Source organism: Metopolophium dirhodum, chromosome 2, assembly GCF_019925205.1.
Source record: "Metopolophium dirhodum isolate CAU chromosome 2, ASM1992520v1, whole genome shotgun sequence".
In the NCBI taxonomy this organism is placed as follows: Eukaryota; Metazoa; Arthropoda; class Insecta; order Hemiptera; family Aphididae; genus Metopolophium; species Metopolophium dirhodum.
The window spans coordinates 23,227,629-23,251,150 of NC_083561.1; the positions used below are offsets into that span (position 1 = coordinate 23,227,629).

Genomic DNA, 23,522 nt, shown 5'->3' on the forward strand with positions numbered 1-23,522 from the left:
ATGCCGTATAGTGAATCCATATCTATGAATCAGGATATTCCGAAAGCAAAAGGCTCTCCGAAATGGAGAAGACCCAAGCCGTCCGCCGACAAGACTCGTTTTTTGAAAAAGCCGAATTTTACTTCACGTACCGGAAAACTGGTCGATGTGTTGTACGGGCGCCGTCACTGCAACCCCAGAGACGACATAACTCTGCTGTGCACTTACTTCGAAGCAAATAAAAGGTACTACATATTATTCTTAACAGGAATGTTGGAAACAATTTTTATTATTTTCAACACCTTATGTGTCAGGGGTGACTCCAGAGATTTGTATTGGTTGGGCTAAGTCATAACTTTCAGAAAACTATAATATGTTTATTTTTACAAAAATGTACAATTTTTTAAAAATATGATCTTGGGGGATTACGGCCCCTGATACGTATAATTTGATCGGTTGAGTAAACAGATATTTTTTAATTGAGGAGAGATTTATTCAAGCAACTGATACAAGTTCTTAAAATAAAATAATCAGGTAGAAATTATGTTAATAGACATTTATTTAAAGTAATGGTTTTTTTTTTTGGAAAAGTTTGGAATTTGGAGGTGAGCTTCTCCTTGACTCTTTCCCCGCAGAACTACACTTCTAATTTACATCTATTTTGCAGTTTTAAATATTTTGTCTGAGTTATCTGCATAGTTAGCTGTACCTATACTAGCGGCTTTTAAAATAATAAAAAAATAAAAATATTTTGTTCTACATTTTTATAGGCACGAAAGACTTCCAAAGGGGTCAAAATCATTTGTAAAAAATGAAACCTCTAATGTTAACTTCTATTCAGATAAACGCAAACGTCGTACTACTAATATTGAAAACGAACCAAGCTACATGTTGTAAGTAATATTTATAATTAGTTTTGTTTAAATAATTTTAATTGAATAAAATGACTTTAAAAATAATGATGTAGGTATACGATATTACAATACAGCAATATTAAGTATGAAAACATGCTAAAATGACTATTCGATCATTTTTAAAAATAGTTTTTCTTTTCAAAACTGTATACATTTTTACCGTTTATCATAATTTATAATATAATATAATGTTGATTATTGATGCATTAACGAGTATATGGACTATGATTATTATTGCCAAATAAATCTATACTCAGACCAAAATTTAATAGGTACATTAATTGTGTATAGGTATTGTCTAAGGCGGAATCGTATGGGATCAACCAAATGTTCCGCTTTACAGAATAAAACCGAACAATTTTGGATTATTAAATTCGATTCTAAATTATATAATATAATGAACTATTATTATTCCTTTATCCTTTTACATAATTATAGTTTATAATATTTATAATTTTAATTTTAAATGTAGGTATTGATTAATTTTTAATTGTTGCAGACTTTTTCAAATGTTCAAAGTTTTCATTCATATCTCGATAAGTTGATATTTTTCATTCAATTATAAAAATTTTTTTTGGCATTTTGATGTTTGAAAGAAACGTAACTATGTACAAAATAAACTGTTCGATGTAAAATTGTTAGTGCACAACTGTTTTTTCACAGCTACGAAAAATTTTATTATAAAAATAGATAGTACTATATGGTATAGGTACCTATATAATTTTCGGCTTTTGTTACACCCGCGCGTATCGTGTTTCCAGTTTACTTATGCATATAGGCGCAAATTGACTAAAGTTTTTGGGGGGACTCAAGCCCCCTCCCCATAGGCCTTATTGCTTAGTACCATAGAATATAAAAATTAGTACTAATTACTAGATTTTGAACTGGGGGACTTGACCGACATTAGGAGTGACTAAGTCCCCCATAAGCCCCCATCTATTTGCGCCAATGCAAGGTTTTTACTATTACGGGGCCTACAAAATCGTTCGGTTTTCAACTTTTAGAAAGGATCTGTTTTTTTTGGGTTCGACGTGCAGAATTTGAAGCTATAGGAACACACGCCGGGACCAAAGAACAATTCCTGATTCGATAGTTCATAGTCTATGAATCATAGATATTCGTTTTATTCAGGGTCCGCTTTAGACAATTGTACTATAATATAATATGATATACCTACCGTTATTTTCAAACTAAATACTTACCTAGTTTATTATGTATATTAAGTTGAGTTGTATATTAGTTATGAAGTTAACAGTCTGTTATATGAATGCATAAACCAATCAAATGAGATTTGTATTTAGTTTATATAAATTAAAAATAATATTATGGAAAAGCCGAAAATAATTGACATTTTTAACAGTATTTATTAAATATTACTTTATAAAACAAGTACCTGCATGGCTGTATAGTATCTTACTGATGGATGATTTATTTTTTTTTTTGTTACAGACAACAGTACGATAAACCCTCGGCAAAAATTAATGCTGTTCTTAAAGATCTAGGTTTTGTGTGTAATAGTGATAAAATGTATACATTTTATCCATCACAGATAAACTATTATAAAGACTCTCAAAAACATATTACCAGATATGGTCAGAAAAGTTATATTGCACCAAAACCAAAAGTAAATATATGTTTTGTTTATTTACTAAAATATATTAGTGATAGAAAAATTAAGACTGGTGGGTGTTTAGGTAACTAATTTTAACAATTTTTTTTATACAATAAAAATAGAAGTTTGGGACAAATTTAATATTTTAATTTGTAAGTTATTTAGTTATGAGTTTGATAATTTATATTAATACTACATATTTATAAGTGTATAGTTTATCTGATTTAAAGTAGAAATCAAAATATCAATAATTACAAAATATCAAAAACAATAATATTTCACCAATACTTATAGTACCACTGTAATTTATAATTATTTATTTAAACATCAAAATATAAGCATACATTTTATCTAACAATTTTTAAATATTATGTTTTTATTTTAGAATTCAATAGGTAGTTCTGATGGATATAATCAAAACGGAAGACATCAAAAGCCAATTCGCTCTAAAACATACCCGGAAAATAATCGTTACAACAAAAACTTCAAAATTGAAGTATGAAACATATTTAAATTAATATTACTTTTAAAATTTATCTTTTTAGTTAGCTCTTGAGTATAATTTCAAAATTTTAATTCCATTTGTTGTGCAAATAATTAATCATCAACTATTTTATAGCTGAAATTTAATACACATTACGTTGTACAATAGTTTTTGTAAAATTCATAATATTTAGAACTTTCAGCAAATTTATTTTTTTATAAATAATCTTTGTGTATTGAGTTAACTTTTTACCATGCAAGATTAATATGTATAAAATTATGCTCTGTTGTCTATATTATATTGAATGAAATTCTATAGCTTCTTGAAAAATAATATTATATTATAGTATATTATTAAAATTAATTATGGAAAAAAGATGGTGTACAAGTATAAAGTTAAATAAATTTAGTTATTTATATGTATATTTTAGAATCATCATCAAAATTCAATAATTAAAAAGACTTACTCAAATCAATTGAATTGCCGAAAAAACACCACTAATCTTCATCAAGATAAACAGTTGCCTATTAAATACTGGTTAATGAGGCACTTGTTATTTACTAATTTTGATCGCGGTATTCTTTTGGACACAGGTAATTCAACTATTTTCCGTTTAAATCTTATGTTTTTAAATATTGTTTTATATTTACAGAGAGCTTCTATTCGGTCTGTCCGGAGGTATTAAGTTATCATATAGCAAAGCGTTGTAAAAATAACATAGTGTTGGATCCTTTTTGTGGAGCTGGTGGTAATATTATACAGCTAGCAAAAACATGCAAACGAGGTATTATTTTTACAATGTTACATAATATTTAACTTAAAAATTAAAATATATTAAAATAAAGATTTAAAAAAAACTATTTTTGTTTAGTTATAGCATGTGATATTGATCCAGATAAGATAAGATTAGCACGGCATAATGCTGAGATATATGGTGTTGCTCATAAAATTGATTTTGTAGTTGGTGACTTTTTTCAAATTTACCCAAATCTAAAAGCAGATGTAGTATTTATGTCACCACCATGGGGTGGACCAGGATATTCAATTGAAAAAAGCTACAGTTTAACGTCTATGTGTGACAATTATTTCGGGGGAGGTTTTGGTATTTTTGATATTGTTAAAACTATTGCGCCTAATATTGCATTTCATATGCCAAAAACCACAAATATATTAGAAGTAAAGCACATGATGTATGGTGTTTAATATAATCTAACCTTTATACTATAATTTTTCAGTGTATGTGGTTGGCAAATGATTTTGGTAAAGTGGAAATTCAGCAGAATATTATTAATGGAAGACTGAATTCAATCACAGCATTCTATGGAGACTTTCACTAAAGTATCTATGGAGACTTTCACTCAAGTAACTGACAGTTGTCAGCGACTTTTGAAAATATTCTTTGCAGTTTTTGATTAATTATGTTTGATTATTAGAATAAAGTTATTTCCAAATTATTTCATTATTTTAATGAGTATTTTATTGTAACAAATTAATATAATTGTGCAACCATCATATATTTATTGATATATTATAAATATATAAAATGTATACACTGCTAATACAACAAAATTTTATGTTAAAAAACTATAGAAAATTAAAAATTATACCAGAGGTTGACATAATTTATACCAATTTTTGATTTTTAGTAACTAAATGTATTATTTTAATTGTCTCGTCAAAATAATAAAATAAAATAGATTTGGGTTACAAAATAAATGTTCCTATTCCAACTATTTTATTTTATTAAATATTAAAAAAAAAAAAATGTCAACTGAAAAGTAGTGTATTGTGAGAAGATGAATTTATAGAATATAAATGTTAACTATTTTAATATAATATTTTTTTAACTCATTGATATAAAATAAAATTATACATATTAAAACAATACAATTGCTGCAATTTAAAACTAAGTTTTATAGTTTATTGACTATTACATAAAACAAAGTTAACTCTGCGTATGTATACGTTTCATTAAAAATATTTAATCAATAAAATCATTGAATTGAAAAAATAATATAATAACAAAATACCTAAAAATTATGTATTTGTAGTGCTAAAATATACTATACTTACTAGTTATATTACTTACTTATATTTCCTGTCACAAATTTTATTGAAATATAATTAATATATGTAATATATATTATTTTTTTATTTTTTTCGTAACACTTGAACCGAATAATATTTAATTAATCCAAAAATGTTTAAAATATTATATTTTTTCAACTTATGTTTATATGTATGTACCTATTTATATTTCGTTAGGAATCTACCAAATATTCAACTAAAATATAATAAAATCATCGGTACTTGTTTATTATTGCCACTGCACAGTAATATGAATCACACAATTTGTTGTGCTATGATATTTTTTTATATAGGTTCCATTAAAATGCTTATAAATACAATTGAAATATAATAACAATGAACTGTTTACAGTTAATAGTATAAGCATAATAATAAATAATAAATATTTCATGATACATAAATGTAGGTATTACACATTTTATTTGTTTTAACAAACATATCTTTTGTAGTAAAAATTGAATTCCAGTATTAAAAATTGCGAGGAATAATGAATTATATTACTTTTTTTATCAATATTTTAAAATAAGCTAGTTTAACGTTTCTAAGATAGATACGCATTTTAAATGGCATAATATGCAATAGACCAACACGACGACAAACATACTAACAAGATCAACATTTAATGTGAGGTACAATTATTTTAAATGTTATAAGTAGAAGTGGCGTACATACAATTTTCTTATGGGAGAGGATTAAATTATAAACATATTATGTTATCGGAGTGCTTCACCCGACACAATAAAACCATAAGTTCGATCACAGACTATAGTTTGTTAAGAGTCGGAGTTCGTGTTCGTGTATATAATATAGTGACGTGTAAATTTTTCATTCTATCCATTTCAAAGCTGAGTTTTTTTATTGTATTTGTTTGTCCTTGTGGTGAAACGGTTTGACCTACCCACCCCCCTCCATTTTACTACAATGATTAACCGTTTTTCGATAAATAGTTCATAATATACTAGACTGATTTACATGTAAGATAAATCGATCATGAATATCGACATTTTAGACTTTATGTTAAAGACTGTTGACATATAAGGTCACTTGGTGGTAGAGGCAATAATAAACAGATAGGTACCAAAACATCTACAATATCATTATTATTGCTGCTACTTTTTAGGAACTGGATAAAATATTTTAAAGTTTGTGTGTTGAACTATTATTCATATTTTTATACAAGTAAAAATTATTTAGTTCGTGTTGTGTCATTGATCAATAAAATAATATATTAACATAGGTACACAATAAACAATAAACTCACAATCGCAGCTTTTAGACAGTTTAAAATAAACTACCTTTCACTATAAACAAATCACGTGCACTTACGCGTGCAAAAGGTAAATCACTATGCATCCAATAAATCTTTTCGGTACCAATGTAGGTTATGTTGTATCGTACATCGGTTATAAATCACAATTTTCATACTAGGCAGGTATACATTTTTTAGAACTACTAAAATTCAAATATGATTAAAAGTTTTTAATTTTTTTTTTTAATATTGTGTAGGTACAATTAGAATTTAAATTGTTATACTGGGTTGTGCATTTTATATTATTATATTTTTATCATTACCTATAATTTAATAGGTACGATATATTATATTATTTTTTCAAAGATTTTTGTTTGAAATGTCTTGGGTATTAAATTTAATGAAGACAATATCATACATTTTAAGATTGACATAAATATTCGACAATCTTTCCAATAGAAATTTAAAAAATGTATTATCTTAGTGTTATCTACTATCTTATATACTTTATTTTTTATAATGAAAGTAGATTGCAGTTTAAGTACTTTTTATTTATTTTATATTAATATTATCTTAACAGAACAACGCTCGGCAAAACTTACTTAAGTGTGTGTCTGTGTGTATGTGTGTCAGAACATCGGGTACATACTTAAACGAATGATCTTTTACGATTTTTAAGGGTGGTAGCATGCCAAACACGAGTAGCAGCGTGCCATACTTGCTCAGCTCCAGTATGAACAGCATCCGGTCAAGGAGGCAGAGTACATGTTCAAATAATTCTAGTACTGGCATTCTGCAGCAACTAGGTTCCGGTGTGGTGAAACAGTTATCCACTTTGCAAAATCCGGTAAGAATATTTTTATAATATAATATAGGTACTATAGTGTTTCCTAAATTTAAACTATTATTATTTCAATATCGCTTGTATAAGTCGTCAAAATAATATTATACAAAGGTATTCGAGATGCGTGAAACTCAAATACCAACAATAGTTCCGAGAGCGTATAGATACAAGTATACAATTCTCAGTTATAGATATTTATCTACTGAAGGTGAATGTATAATATATAGTTTTACGTTAGTGCATATATTTATTTAAGGTATACAATGTAGTCTTGTGGGGTCAGTCTCGCCGTGGTTAAGATACAGATGTAACGATCGTTCATCTTCCTAAAATGCAAGTTTGGTATGAAAATAATCGAACTAATCAGTATTGGAACGAATACAGAATTTGAAGGTGATTTGAGATTTCTATACCAGTTATAAAACAATCGGATAAATGAAATAAAATAAATTGTTTTAGCAAAAATCTTGAGTCAAAAATTGTTTAGAATCTAAACTTTAGATACTATGCAGGAAACTTGTTTAGATATCTAAAAAAATATTTCTGGCATAGTCTATCGATAGTGTATAATATTTTAGGCCGTTAGGGGAAATTTTATTAAATTAAGAAATTATAACACATGGCATGAGCATCTTATAGGTACAATGGCAGAGATCTAGTAAGCGATGTAAAATATAAAGTTATATGTACATATATGAGTTTTATTTAAAGATGATCACAAACTAAAGAAAAAAATGATTTTATATTTGTGTGATTTCAGTATCACTCTGGTCGTCTTCTTCAGACCGTGACAAGTGCTTATACACGGTTAAAAGTAGGCAAAACTTATGAAACCCAAGAATCACATGTTCGTTAGTTCCAGTAATTTTCCAAAACGCCTGATAAACGTAAAGAAATCCTAGATTTTCCAATTATCCATATTATATTACTTAATATATTTTCAATAAGACTAAGAGAGATTCAGACAATTCACTTTTAATTTATTTTGTACTTACATAAATGTAGGACAAGCTCAACATCGATAACCACGATACTTCTCATTAAAAGTCGAGCTGGGTTTCACCATACCGAGTATAGTTCCGACTACCAAATATATTCAACTATATAGTATATAATGTGTCCCCAACATTTTGTTACCTACATCCTATAAGTGTACGGAAAACGAAACAACACCTCGTAAAGTTTTTATGGTTAATATAGGTAGTTCCCAGACAACATTTTGTAATGATAATATTATAATAGTATTATAATAACGTTATACTAATATTATTCGTTATTATAATGTTATAATAATATTATTAAACAAAAAATTGCTGTCTGGGTTCAACCTTTTGGTGATGTGTTACCAATATTTTGTTTAATATATAGAACTCAACACAAAATGGTATAGTGGGAATCTAGCATAAGCCAGGAAAACGTGGTCGTCAGTCGTTGTTGCTTTTTCCTCCGCTTCCACCGTATGACTCTTAATCAAAGTAACTTCGCGTCATCACAAGTATAATTATAGCCTATAGGGGTTCAAGGTATTATGAAAAGTTGTGCCATTGTGAACATCTTTGATTAATTTCCTATAATATGTGTATTCATATTATAATGCATATATTATATACTATATTCTTGAGTTCTTGACACAACACATTGTCAGGCTGGTGATTTTTTTAACAAGGGATAATTGGTTTTGACTGCAGATTGGATTAAATATGTATAATTATATAATAATATATTTATTAAATTTAATGAAACAAACACTAACCCCTTTATAATAACCCTATAATAAAGTAATGTATTAGGTAGATGAAAAATAAAACATCGACAAAGATACCTAATTAGCGATATTAGTTGAAGTAATAACAGACAATTTAAAAATAATAATTATAAAATAAAATATAGTGTATTAGAACTTTAAGTGACACATAGATATCATATTTAATTGATCTGAAAAGAAATCAAAGTCAGCATGATAATTATTACATAAGGACATGGCTCTGACAAGTGGAATTTTTTTTTTTAAGTTAGTTGTATGAGATAAAATGTAAAAAGTGGGAAAAATCTGTGATAATAATAATATGCTTTAAACTGGAAATGATTCAATAAATACGGAGAGTTAATGTGATCAACCGCTAGGTACTTATATTACAATTAAAACTTCATTGTGTAGGTGATAATATTAATTCTGCTCCAAATGCCATAGTCCTCATCATTTAAGTCTATTATATTATTATAATTATACCTATTCACGCCGAAAGGTTAAATGAATGAAAACACCGTATACCATGGCGTTGTCCCAAGAGCACGGTGCAATACTCCGCAGGTTTATTGAATTTTATTATGATTTTAAAAAACAAAAATACTATTAATAATTTAAACGAAATATTAAATGCACTCGGCTAGCACACAGCATGATGAAGTATTAATATTATACTAGGTAAAGTAGGTAGGTAGATATTATTATTGTTTGCCACGTCCGGAAATCGATCCTCTTACTATTATCGCATAGTCAGCTCTACAGAAATTAGATTATAATAATTATGCATTTGTGTAGGTACTTACTAGTTACTAAAGTTACTACTTACCCACGGAGGTTATATTATTCAACTTTTGGCCGATATATACAATAAACTCGATAATACAACTATAGATAGGTAGGTTTATTATAAATAATATATTTCGAGACAGACGTTATTTGAATAGTTTAAAATCCAGGTGGCTGAGAAATATATAATATTTATACATTTATTGTAGTTTCTGCATACACCACGGGTGAATATAAGTTCCCACACGAGATATAGCAGGTAAAAATTACCCCTGGATATCCATACGTAAGTTCCCACATGAAAAAAATTACACTTGTACGTAAGTTCCCACACGAAAAAAAATTATACCAAACACCAAGGCTGGGCAAAGAAAAGTAACTTAATTTAATTTAAAGTTAAAATTTTCTTATTTTCAAAATAAAAAATTTCAGACACATAATAATGTTTATCTAAATTGCTTATAATTTTAACTTTTAATTCGTTAATGCTCAGCCTTGCCAAACACAAACTTCTTTCCCACTTTATTCAGACTTAGGACTGACAACTTAAACGTAGTTGGTGTGGTAAAATTTGTTTTGTTTTTGTATTGCATAAAAAAAAGTCCAATTCAATTTTGAATTGAATCTAGTCCGTATAATATATAATAAAAATTAATAATATAATGTGTATAATATTTGTATATGTATAAAATAAAAATAATAATAAAAAAAATCAAATTTTATTAGGTTTATTGCGATAGCTCAAACACTTCAGTCATACTGTGTAGTTTTTTGTAAGTTATAATCTGAAATTTTATTATTTATAAAGTTTTGTTTTTCTTCTGTTTTTTTACTTTTTTTTTGAGGTCTATTTAATTCTGATATTCTTATCTTCATATATGTATTTGTTTGAAACATTTTTAAGACTTCTATTATTTTGAATATATTAGGATGATGATGATAAAAATTTGAATTGAATTTAGAATGGAAACTTTCGCAAGCGTTTGTAGTAAGGCTTGTATCAGAACTAGCACTAGCCCAAATACTAGGGGGGAACGTACTGGTATCTTCGATGTAATGAGTTACTAAATAATCACAAAATTCATTTATTTTATTATTTTCTGGTTTTTCAGCCATGAAACTATCTACAAAACAATCATAATTGTAGATAGAATATAATGCATTAAATTTTATCGCCACATGGAAAATACATATTGGTATATTTTTATTAACACAGTATGACTATATTGTAAAGTGTTATTAGATCAAACAAAATGAGATTTTAACCACACCAATTTCGTTTAAGTTGTCATTCCTAAGTCTTAATAACTTAACTTACGTACAGGTGTATTTTTTTTCGTGTGGGAACTTACGTACGGGCGTATTTTTTTTCGTGAGGGAACTTACATATGTACTCGCTTACCTGCTATGTTTCGTGTGGGAACTTACCAAACCCCTGCACCACGGCCCTATAATATAATATAACTTGATTTAAATTTAACATTTATAATGTGTTTTTCGAATAACTATATAATTATTATTGTTTCAACGATAGGTATCTTCTCTATAAAATGCACGCAGTGCCAATGTCCAATCTAAATATAATTATATATTTTAATATTTATGTACACGCCAATTCGACTCGGTTAGGTTAGAATTGAAAATTGTGTGACTATTGTTCCAGAGTAGGAATCAACCATATCGTCGAATACCTATTATTATAATATTATTTATTAAAAAAATATATTGTGCACCGGTACCTACCTACTCATAAAAATAAATAAAATTAATATTTAATACCTAGGTTTTTAATATTAACTATGAAAAAAATAATTCGACCCATATACAAAACAAAAATACTCCGATTTATGACGAGATAATAATGTATAGAACTCGCTGGTTCGTTAAAAATGTAACAGTTAATGTTTATTATTATTTACGCATAGAACAAATATTTCATATTCGTGAAAACGCATAGACGTTTTAAAAAAAAAAATTGTGATTTAATATACTTATTAATATAATATAAGATTTATCACGCGATGGCGTCATTTCAGTTTATTAGGAGTGGTCAAAAGTTTTTACAATTGAAACAAAAAACAGATCGCTTTGCTCTCGACCTAATTTCCACTTACATTTTCATCTCAATACAATTCCCAATTTACATAACTTTATGCATGTCAAAAATACCCTAGTTTTATAACAAAAAAGACGTAGAGGAACTAAATAATTATGGTACCTACCGCAATAGGGTCGATTTATATTTTTCTATAAAAATTTAACTGCAATATGCAAACCGAACAACAATTATTAGATATGTATAATTTGGTTTGGTAGGAACCAAACTGAACCCTGCTAGTTTTATTGAAAAATTGAACGATTTGTAATAATATTACTACTTATTATACCATTGGTATATTAAGGTATATAAAAAACGTTATACAATGCACTATAAAAATATTAATTTAATGTTTTCTTTGTTATTTTCAGTACCAACTGTTTAGCGGCAACAAGTGAAAAGTCGTACTCAACTTATTGCTTAAATTTTACTGAACGGTCCGACGTCCCGTTTAAGTCTTTGTTTTATGTACAGCTGTTCCGCCAAACTCAAAACTGTAGTATTGTACATCTATCAACAATATCATCATATTACAGCTAGAAATCGTCAACAATTATTATTACTACTATATTATTAATGTCATAATTCTTAAGTTTCATTATATTCATAATTTATTCTTGTTCGTTAAGTGTGATTTGTTTGTTGTTGTTTTTTTCGGTCTCTTAAACGAACCGAGTTATATGTTTATTGTATTATTATTATTATTATTATTATATTAGATACTATACAGTGTGTTCAAGCTAAGGCCGTCCTCCCACTAGGGCAACGCGACGCGACGTTGACGCGACTAAAAAAAATAGTTGCCTAGCAAAAAATCGTACGATCTGATTTCGTGAGTTCTGCACACTATAGACGATGTTTCAGCAACTAAAATTGGTCAGTTGCAAACATGTCGTCCTTTGAAGATGACGATGCCATTGCATTATACTGGTATTATCAAAACCACAAGACGAAAAACGATAAGGAGATATTGGGTACATCCTTACATACAGAATAATATTAATTGTCGTATTTTTGTTGCCGCAAATGAATTAATACAAGATGACGTTAAATTTCAATCTTTTTATCGAATGCCGAAAGAAAGTTTTAACTTACTTGTGGAAAAAGTTGGACCAGAAATTGAAAAACAAGACACACATTTCCGCCGTTGTATTTGTGTACGTGAAAGACTACTAATAACATTGAGGTAATGGCTTAATTTTTACTAACATAAAAATAATTATACTAATATAAATAAAATAAATAATTATTATGACTCATATAATATTTAATATTTAATTTAATATAATAGGTAGTATACTCCTTGTAATTTATTACATATACATTTTTACATATTTATGAAATCTTGACAAACATTATCGTTCTGGTTGCTAACTTCAGCTGCCACATATGATTCTTCAGGAGAATGGATTGGCGTGAAACTATTTGAGTGGTTATAAGAATATAATGATGAACTTGAGAAAGTTGAAGATGTAGTCGGAGGACGAGATGGATTGAACATGGTTATTGGTAATTGATTTTGAGGAGTCGGATTTTCAGTTAAAATGTCATCGACCAAATCCAATACTTTTTTTTTGAACATTCTCATTTGTTGATCAGTCATGTTCTTAATATCTGGTAACAAACTAAGAAGAAACATCTTTCTTGGATCAGTTTCACAGGACTTTTCCTTCTTCATATTCACGAAATCAATAAAGGACTGGTCTACTTCGCTAACATCAAATTTTCGTTTCTTTTTGTTACCTTTTCCTTGGTTACGTTCCTGTACAAGAGGAAGACGACCTTTTTCATTGTTTGGTTTTTCAATGTTTATAATTGTATCGGTTAAATATTCTTCTTGTTCTACAATATCTTCATCTTGGACTTCAGTATCACTTTGTTCATTATTTTCAAATGTAATTTTATTATCTGAGGTCGGAGAAGGAAGATTTCCCGGATAAGTTATATCAGTGTTGGGTTTTACATATGGCAAAAGAAATTGTAAATATTCATTCAAATAATATGGCTTCTTTGCTTTTCTAGAAGATCCACTAGGTGCTGGTTTCATATTCCTGACAAATACAGTTCTTAAATTTTTCCATTTTTCTTTACACAATGAAACTAAAAATAAAATAATACAAAAATAATAAATAATTGAAATATACATATACATAAATAAAAAATTACCTAAAAACTATTTTTTATTAGATATTTGGCGACGGGCTGCACTTATTCCAGCCTATCATTTTATTTTGCTCGAGGTGCCAACACAATCGGTAAAATAATTTCAGAATCTACTCAAAAAATATGGAAGTGTTTATTTAATGAATACATGCCTATACCAACCGAAGAACAGTGGATGTGTATAGAAAATCAGTATAATAGATTATGGAATTTACCAAATTGCTTAGGTTCAATAGATGGGAAACACATAAGAATACAAAAACTCCCTAATACAGGATCCACTAATTTTAATTATAAATCATACCATTCAATCGTTTTAATGGCTTGCAGTGATGCAGATGGACATTTTATTATGATAGAAACTGGTTTCGCTGGTAGAAATAGCGATGGAGGTATCTTTCGAGGATCAAGAATGGGTCGGTGGCTTGAAAGAAATGGTTTAAATATGCCACATCCTAAACCATTGCCTAATGACCCTAACGATATTTGTTTTCCTTATTATTTTGTAGCTGACGAAGGATTCCCTTTGAAAAAAAATTTAATGAGACCATACCCACAGAGAACTTTAACAAATAAAAAACGAATATTTAACTACAGACTCAGTAGAGGTAGAAAAACTGTTGAGTGTTCATTTGGTATGATGTCACAAAAATTTCAAGTACTATTATCACCAATACGATGTAATAACGAAACTACTATTAACAATATAATAAGATCAGTATGTATTCTCCACAATTTTATACGTAAAAGGGAAGGTCGACAGTATATACCTTCCGTTGATTTTGATGAAAACTGTCCAAAAGACGTTCAAGTACCAGTTGAATTTCTCAGAGACAACGACGATCAAAATGAGTTGCTGAGAACACGAGCGGCGAGTGATATGAGAGATTATTTGTCTTCATATTTTGTTAAGCCTTATGCATCGCTGCCATGGCAGTGGAATAAGTGTGTATAATTATTAATATTATGGTCTAAATATTTGATAATAATTTTCTTTTAAATTTGTTTTGAAATAAGTATATGAAAGTGCATTTAAATGCATATTATTATTAATTATTATTTGTATTATTTAGCTATTGTATTATTTTGTATTTATTAATACGGTAAACTGCATAACTTGTTTTCATATCTACTTAATACTATAAATAAATATAATTCATACATACCTATTTGTTAAAAACAAAATACTATACCTAATATCGATGACCGATAATATTAGTTGTCAAATATTCTGGATGGGTAGGGTGGTAGAGTTTTTAATATTAGTACATTGTTCTTATTTTATTTTATCATAGTGACAAAATATGTGCGTGTGGAATTTTACCTACGCCCATGCACAAGTCACCAAATATTACTTTATAAAATAACAAACATTTTTTTTCAAAAAATACTGCCAGTGACTTGAACTACTACGCTTAAGTAGGATGTTCCGATTTAAATGTTGAAAGCAGATTTGAATTCTCCTCTAAATGTTCTATGCTTTAACTGTCACACATTATTCATATTCTATATCAATGTATTTAAATTTGAAATTATATGAATATGATCTATTCTTACTATTTTTGTTAGTAAATTTCTAAGCAAAAAAAAAATAATAATCATAAAAATAAAATTGTATAAGCATAGATAATTTAGTGATAAATTCAAATCTGTTTTCTAAATTAATATCAGATCATTATATTGGGCGTAGTTATTGAAATCGTGAGCTATGTTTTCGACTGAAAATTCACTTATAAAGTTATAATAATATATTAAAATATTAAATATATGTTATCGAAAAATAATACATACTTCTAAGGTGGGCCCAGGGCCCCCACATTCCTAAATCCGGCCCTGACTTTATACCATAATGGTTAGGTTAGGTATTGTTAACATATTATGTTACAATAAATAATATGAACTAATAATAAATAGTATTACCTGTTTCTTTAACTTCTTCTGCAAATTTTGACCATGCCTTTTCTGTTAAATCTTTTCTGGCGTATTCTGGTAATTTGTAACTATATAAACACGGATATTTTTCCACAGCCTCAACTAAGTTTATAGTTAACACACACTCTTTTTTCGACATAATTTTATAATTATAGTTATCTATATAATAATTATATTATATAATACTATTACAATGAAATAATAAAATATAATGAAATAAACACGAGTATAATTCAAGTGATGTAGTGGCAACTATTCATCAAGCGACTGACAGCACTAGTCGCGCGCGATTAGTTGTTGTCGTGTCGCGTCGTAGTCACATCGTGTCGCGTCAGTGGGAAGTCCCCGATATATTTTCCGTGTTTTATAAGACAAACGATTATCACGCGATATTTATTTAAAATCGCGTCGCGTCGCGTCGCCCTAGTGGGAGGACGGCCTTAATAAAAACTAATATTAAAGCAATGCGATCCAAAAGATAGTATTGATACCACGATAGGTTAATTGCGTGAGATGTCAAATGGGGAGCTCCTTTATGACGTATAACATACTCTGTCCAGTACACAACTAGATTTGCTTGTGATATAGGCCGATCTTTGAATATTTTCGACGCAGTTTTAGCATTTTCCATGTACCTGGAAAAATATATAGAAAAATATTTTCAGTTATTCAACATTTTCAATACTTATTTACAAAATACGAGATGCCTTTACTTTTTATTGTTGAACAGTTCTAAAACATTATTTAAGAACACATCCTTTGTTATGGACAAAACATCCATAGAAATAGCCATTCCTGTAATGACTATATTGTCAATATTTTTTGGCTGATCACCAAATAAAGGAAAACTAAGAATGGGGACACCGCCATCTATTGCTTCATATAACCCAGATAAACCTCCGTGACTGATAAAGAGTTTCACATTAGGGTGCACTATAGTAAAAAAGGGTTAAGTGTTATAACTCGATTTATATCCCAGAAATTTTAATCCCCAATATATTACAAAGAATTTCACGTTGAGGTAGCCACTTTTTAATCATAAAATTTTTTGGTATATTTTCAATTTCATCTTCGTATTTCCATAACACTCTTTGAGGGATTTGTGCAAGTGCATCTATAAATGCTTTTTGTATGTGTTTGGGTAATGAAGTCATTCTAACAGTTGAACCAAAAGTGAAATAAACAACACCATGTGGTGATTGTTCGATGAATTCTAATATATCCTGTAAATAGAAAAAATATACTACATTAAACGATTTATTGGAATACAATTTGATGGATTTATTTAATATTATAATAATATATCATTAATATTATTAAACATTAATATACCTAATAATGCCAATAGGTACTAAAAAATATTTGAATTGATTATTGTCTACCATAATTCTAAAATAATATTATATTATAATAAGATTTTATATTTTATTCTATAGGTAGGTATACTAATATTATAAAGAGGAAAGATGTGTATATGTTTGTAACAAATAAACTCAAAAACTACTAGACCGATTTTAAAAACTCTTTCACAATTAGAATGCTACATTGCATTATCCCTGAGTAACATAGGCTAATTTTAAAAGTGTAAATTAGAGGTCCAACCCGGGAGAGATGCTCAATGAAAAAAAAATTACGATGGAAATATTTGTTTGTAAATGGTTGTTATTGGTTTTAATAATTATTATTGTTAAAACGATATGTCTGTTGGTGCAGTAGGACTTCTATGTATTTCAGTACAGAATGTCTCAACATCGAACAAAGTTTTCGGTGGGCCAATTTTTTGCATTGTTTACCCAACGCCGGGTAATTCAGTTAGTAAATAGTAATGTAATATACAGGATTGTAATAATATTATTTCAATTTTGTATTACATTTTCAAATCTTAGATTTAAAAAGAAAAATTTTTATGAATTCTCAACTCAAAATAATTTGTTAATTTTCGTGATTTTTCCGTATTTTATCAAGATTTGAACTTTAAATGCTTGTAAATAAAAACTGTGATTTTTTATATTTTTCAAATATCATTGTAACAATATAGTAGGAGCCTTGTATTCAATTTCCAAGCTTTTTTACCCAACAAATGAAGTTTTATTGACATCCATCGAAAAAAAAACTAATAAAATTTGAAACTGAAAATGTTCCTAAACAGTTCATAACAAATCAAAATATTTTTAAAATTTTATCGTGTATAGAAAATGCAAATATAAATAACCAGTGAAAATTTCACGTATATCCGTTCATTTGTTATAGAGTTACACCAAAAACCAAATTCGATTTTCTCAAAAACAAATTTTGCGTAAAAATTCCCGTTTTTCTTTAATTTTTCTTTTATTTTTCACTTTTGCTTTTGAAAACTACTGGAAAATTTTTATTTTTTACCTCCCCAAGTACCAACTAGATTCACTTTCCTATCAGAAAAGATACTGTTAAAGAAAATCTAAGCATTTATACTGTCCTAAAAGGTGATGATAAAAAAATAAAATAGTTTTTTCGAAAAATATATGTAACATGTATAGCTCATACAATTATGAATTTATAGTTAATGGAAATGCGGATGTTTATACTTCATAGATATTTTTTTAGTTAATAATCATGTAAATAATTTGATTAAGCAATAAGGTACTTACATTCAGAGATCACTTTGGGATAAATGTAAATTAAATTAAAAATAATTAAAAAACATTTTGTGAAAGGAACAAGATTACTGCTAATATTTAAGTCTTAATTATTATTAACAAATAAATACAAATAATAGATATTTTAATAGCTTTTTACTATTAACATTCAGTGTAAATATAGTTTCTGATCGACTTACCTATATGTAATAAAATAATTATTCATATCAAATAATCCTAACAATTTAATGCAAGGATTCTCATAAATTGATCTTACAGTAGCCTTACAACACCAAAAATACATTTGTACATCATTTACAAAATTTTAGTTCCCTATTATGGTGTAGGTATTAATACAAACAATAAATTGCTATTCGAAAACACAATTTCGTATACCTATTATTATTTACTAAATACCTACAATTAAATTAAACTAAAAATAAACATATGATTACATACTGAGTGCCTATAATATTTATTTATTTATTGAATATATTCAACGGGCAATAGCCCTTTACAAAGTATATAATATAACAATATGACAACAATCAAAATATATATAAATTAAGTAGGTAATAAAAATACAAAAATTTAAATAATGTTTTAAAAATTAAAAATAAATGACTAATAATAAATGTATACGACAAGTAACAATATTAAGTAATAATAATAATTAGATAAAATGTGGTTTTTTTAGAAGCAATACAGTATTTAGTTTAAAATTAACACGAGTAGAATTAAAAAAATCAAGATGGTGGGAGATTAAATTGGCTAACCTAAGAGCTCTTGGTAGAAAAGAGAAGGCTCCACTATTAGTTCTATAATGTGGAATAACAAATAAATCTAGATTGCGCGTATAAAGACGAGGAATTCGGAAACCAATCATTGCTAATAATTCAGGACAAAGAACAAAACCATTAATAATGTCAAAAATAAACATTATATCTGTTAGATTCCGTCTCAGATCATAATATAATATTATACATGAAAATTGAATCTTTATTACGAATACTTATCGTTTACACAGACCACAAAAAAAATAATTAAAAATATTAAAAAAAAAAAAACACACATCATTGTAAAATTAATACAGTCATCGATCCGCTCAGAATCTAAAATATTAGACTTGGAGTTTTAGAAATATAGTTGCTATTATAGTATTTGATGAATTTATTGCATACGTTTATGGCTTTATGTTAACTCTAAAATCCAGTAATCACATTATTATTTAATAATTCATAAAATACAATATGCTCTTATAAAAATATTCTTGTGCTTCTGATATCTATTCACCACCTTAATCAATAATTAAATTGATAAACGAAAATAATATTTTAAATAATACCTATATCATATTATTAAAATTAAAATTCAAAATTATAAACTATTTTGGTTGATTGTCATATCAAATTTCAATGAACAAATTATTCCTTATCACAGAACTCTTTGATATAAAAAGTTGCATTATATTATATCCGTGGATTCATCATATTGACGTACCTAGTATAATATCTATCATTTATTTACTTAATCTATGGCATATCTCAAAGTCGTTGTAGAAGACACAGTCGATTAAAAATTCTAAGATTTCAATAAGCAAAGAATATATGAGCAAAACACTTACTGCGTTTCGTATAATTTTATTTTTCATAAATCACAATATTCTAAGTTCTGGCTGTATTCTGGAGCGTTTCCTCATGGGCGTCGCAGTTCACACACGTCACGGATTCCGCCGAAGGAGTCGATAATCAAAGTAAGTTTGTTTTTATATTCTTTTGGGCTTAAATTTACTTTTAACACTTGAAACAAATATTTAATGTCACGAAAAATGTGATATCCAAGTGTTGTAGGCGCATATTTTAGTTCCGGACTAGAAATGTATAAAATACGCGAGATATAAACGCCGTCGTCGTTTTTCCAGTCCCTGTTTGTAGAATAATTATAATTAATAGGTGCATACCTATACAGGGTACTTAATATAAATATATAAATATTTTGGTTTAATTTATAGAAATGTATGTTATGACTTATAACTGATAATAGTCATAAGATACAATTTTAATTAATAACTGGTAATTTTTTTTCCAAATACAACGTTATAAGTTATAGGTAACTATTAATTTAGTGTCACATACTTAACTTCTATTGTTCACCTAATATCTATATTCTATATCATAGGGATTAGGGATGCATAATCATGTACACATAAAAGTATATTCACGGAATGGTCAACTGCCTATCCTGACGTGTGCGCACTTATGAATAATATACCTACTCATATACTCGTATAGGTATATAAATATACCTATATAAATAGTGTAATACTACATACACGAATGTGTTACCTATTATGTCCCTAAAAGTTCAACAGTTATTATTATATTTATTTATTTTTTAAATATAGGTAGGTAGGTACATTACAAGACTCTAATTAAAATCACATTTTTTTTTTATTTTTTTGAACACAATGTTTTAAAAATTATTAATTAATATATAATTTATTGGTATAGTACTAAATAAATTAATGAAATAAAACAAACACAACTACTATAATTATTAGTAATAATAATATATCCACGTATAAATTATTAAAATACAAAACGAACAAACGAAAAACGATTCTGAGCAAAGATATCGTTAACTAATAAATAATATTGAGATTAAAGTAATTTATTTTTCGGTAGAAAATCGGTATAAATGTGAATTATAAATATTTTTTTATTTTCATACCATGATGCGTGTGTGAAAAATTGTTTATATTAAATGTTTAAAATGTTAGATTTCGGTTCGGCTGATTGTCCACCCCTTTACTCTTCCGCATCAATGCATCAGTAATTATTATTTATAATATTTAAATATAAACTGCATTTTCTGAATTTTCTAAAACATTGCTTTCCAAGCAAAGAATTATTTTAAAATATTAAATAGCATCTGATCGACTGATGTGCTATAATGAAACTCAAAATATAACGAATACACTACCTATACACTGATCTAAATTCTATTTTATATTCGTTTAAATTGGACTTTTAATTTTTCTGGCCATTTTATTAAGCTTTGTAATATAAGTGCATTAAATCGTATTTTTAAGGCGTTTTTCTTATTTTTAATGCATTTAAATCCACCTCCTATTTATAACTTAACGTTATTTTGTATATACCAATCGATTAGTGTACACAATAAAAAATATAATATTATTGATGGGTTAATAGGTTGATAACTATTATGTAGGTAGGTACAGTTTTGTACGTTCAATGTATCGCTTTTAATTCATAAAGTAGCTAAATGAGTCAAATGATTTTGTCAAGGGGTGGGGGGGAAGATATGGCTGAGTTTTTAACATGCACTATTTCAAGGGCTCTTAACCGGGGGGGGGGGGTTGTGAAAATGTTTAAAAAAAACACGAATCTATTTAGAATTTGTTTATAAACCAAGTAATAAATAAGTGGTTATAAATTTGAATTCAATTTACCGCATTTGCGTCTAGTAGAAATAAATAAATGTTTTTTTGAAGATAATGTAAAAATATCCATCATCCATCGGTTAGGACCATATATATATTTTCTATGATTAGGACGGTGAGGTTATAATTATAAATAATCTATGGCAAATGACAATCGTCTGAGACGAACAGCGATTCCAATACGTACTCACATATTTCGTTCCATTCTGGTTATTAAACTATAGGTGCCTATTTTTATAAATGTCATTAATCTCAATACTTCCAGACTGAACTTTTGGATCGGAGATATGAAGACGCGCGCTGCATTTTCCTTGGTGGAGATGCACAGCTCTAACACTAGACAATATTATACACTCGAAGGGAACGCGTTTCGCCGGAAGAATAAATAATTACGTAAGTTTTGTCCTACTACTCTGTTGACGCGGTAGACCTAATGTAAATATTTATTGTCAGACAAACTTATATACCCGCTAGACGTAGAGTAGTTTTTAAAAACCAGTTGTTATAGGTGTACAAAAATTAGGATATTATGAAAAATACCTTAAATTATAATACTTTGCCAACAACTGTTAATTTATTGTTATAGTAGAATAATTTTTAAAATTTTAAATCAATGATTGGGTAATGCTTTTATAAGTAGGAAGGTAGGTTTTTATACCTACCTAACAAAATAAGAAAATACATAATTATTAATGTTATTTAATATGATTTGTAAGTACATAGCAGATTATACCTATCACTTGGTGACGATTATTTTTGTTTTATACGTTCTTCGTAATTCAGTTCCGTCACGATAGTTTTAGTTTTCGTTAAATGTGTAACATACATTTTCTATGCATACGGGATACGGGCATTAAATATTTGGGTTTTAAGAGAACACCTCAAACGTACGTTTTATTTTGGGGGTTTTACGGGATATACCTATAGGAAATTTTCTTCAAATTTTCACATTTCACTATTTGATATTGTGATATTATTTGTACCTAGGTTAAGTTTCTGTTTTAGAATCGATCGATATGTTACCTAGGTAAATCACATTCTTTAATTTAAATTCTGGTAGTGGAGTATTGGACAAGTACCTACGTAACTTATAATTCGTATCGTAATTTAATTACTAAAGAAATATAATTTCCCCAACAGTGTCTAGGGCCACCGTTAGCAGAATGCATTATAGAATGTCTATACACTTGTGGTCTAGTATATGGTTAAAATTGGCATGCGACCAACAACTGGGGGCTTGTTCTGGAAAATTTAAATGATCTAATGAGGTTCATCTCATTATTTGAATTAAATTAATTTTTAAGCGATTGTTGTGTTAATCAATTTTTTAATTTATTTCGTTCAACACACTCGTCTCAGTTTTATAGTACCTCTAGATTTCTCACAAAATTCATATCGATCATCTCACAGCTTTCATATTCAAAACCAAAAAAATATGTATTTTTATCTTATTTCAATCTTTTTCATCGAACACCATTATATATTACAGATCATAAAGATACTAGTATTGTATACTAGATAAGTTTCAATTAGCGAGATGTAGAGCGA

At 27.8% G+C, this 23,522-nt stretch overlaps 4 protein-coding genes across 4 annotated transcripts; 3 read left to right on the forward strand and 1 right to left on the reverse strand.

Annotated features, from left to right (window-relative positions):
- On the forward strand, window positions 1–3,007 carry LOC132939752 (uncharacterized). Its single transcript, XM_061007100.1, has 4 exons — window positions 1–224; window positions 750–872; window positions 2,343–2,517; window positions 2,891–3,007. The coding sequence occupies exons 1-4, from the start codon at window positions 1–3 to the stop codon at window positions 3,005–3,007; spliced, it is 639 nt and encodes a 212-aa protein (XP_060863083.1).
- A 517-nt stretch (window positions 3,008–3,524) lies between these two features.
- Window positions 3,525–4,367, forward strand: LOC132939753 (trimethylguanosine synthase-like). Its single transcript, XM_061007101.1, has 4 exons — window positions 3,525–3,582; window positions 3,642–3,773; window positions 3,861–4,165; window positions 4,225–4,367. The coding sequence occupies exons 1-4, from the start codon at window positions 3,531–3,533 to the stop codon at window positions 4,324–4,326; spliced, it is 591 nt and encodes a 196-aa protein (XP_060863084.1). The 5' UTR covers window positions 3,525–3,530; the 3' UTR covers window positions 4,327–4,367.
- A 9,745-nt stretch (window positions 4,368–14,112) lies between these two features.
- Window positions 14,113–14,919, forward strand: LOC132938831 (uncharacterized). Its single transcript, XM_061005837.1, has one exon. It carries the CDS (start codon window positions 14,113–14,115, stop codon window positions 14,917–14,919), a length of 807 nt encoding a protein of 268 aa, XP_060861820.1.
- Window positions 14,920–16,211: 1,292 nt separating this feature from the next.
- Window positions 16,212–17,281, reverse strand: LOC132938832 (UDP-glucosyltransferase 2-like). The gene is made up of 4 exons (XM_061005838.1): window positions 17,249–17,281; window positions 16,900–17,119; window positions 16,610–16,829; window positions 16,212–16,531 (listed from the first exon to the last, which is right to left on the reverse strand). The coding sequence occupies exons 1-4, from the start codon at window positions 17,279–17,281 to the stop codon at window positions 16,294–16,296; spliced, it is 711 nt and encodes a 236-aa protein (XP_060861821.1). The 3' UTR covers window positions 16,212–16,293.
- Between the last annotated feature and the right edge of the window lie 6,241 nt (window positions 17,282–23,522).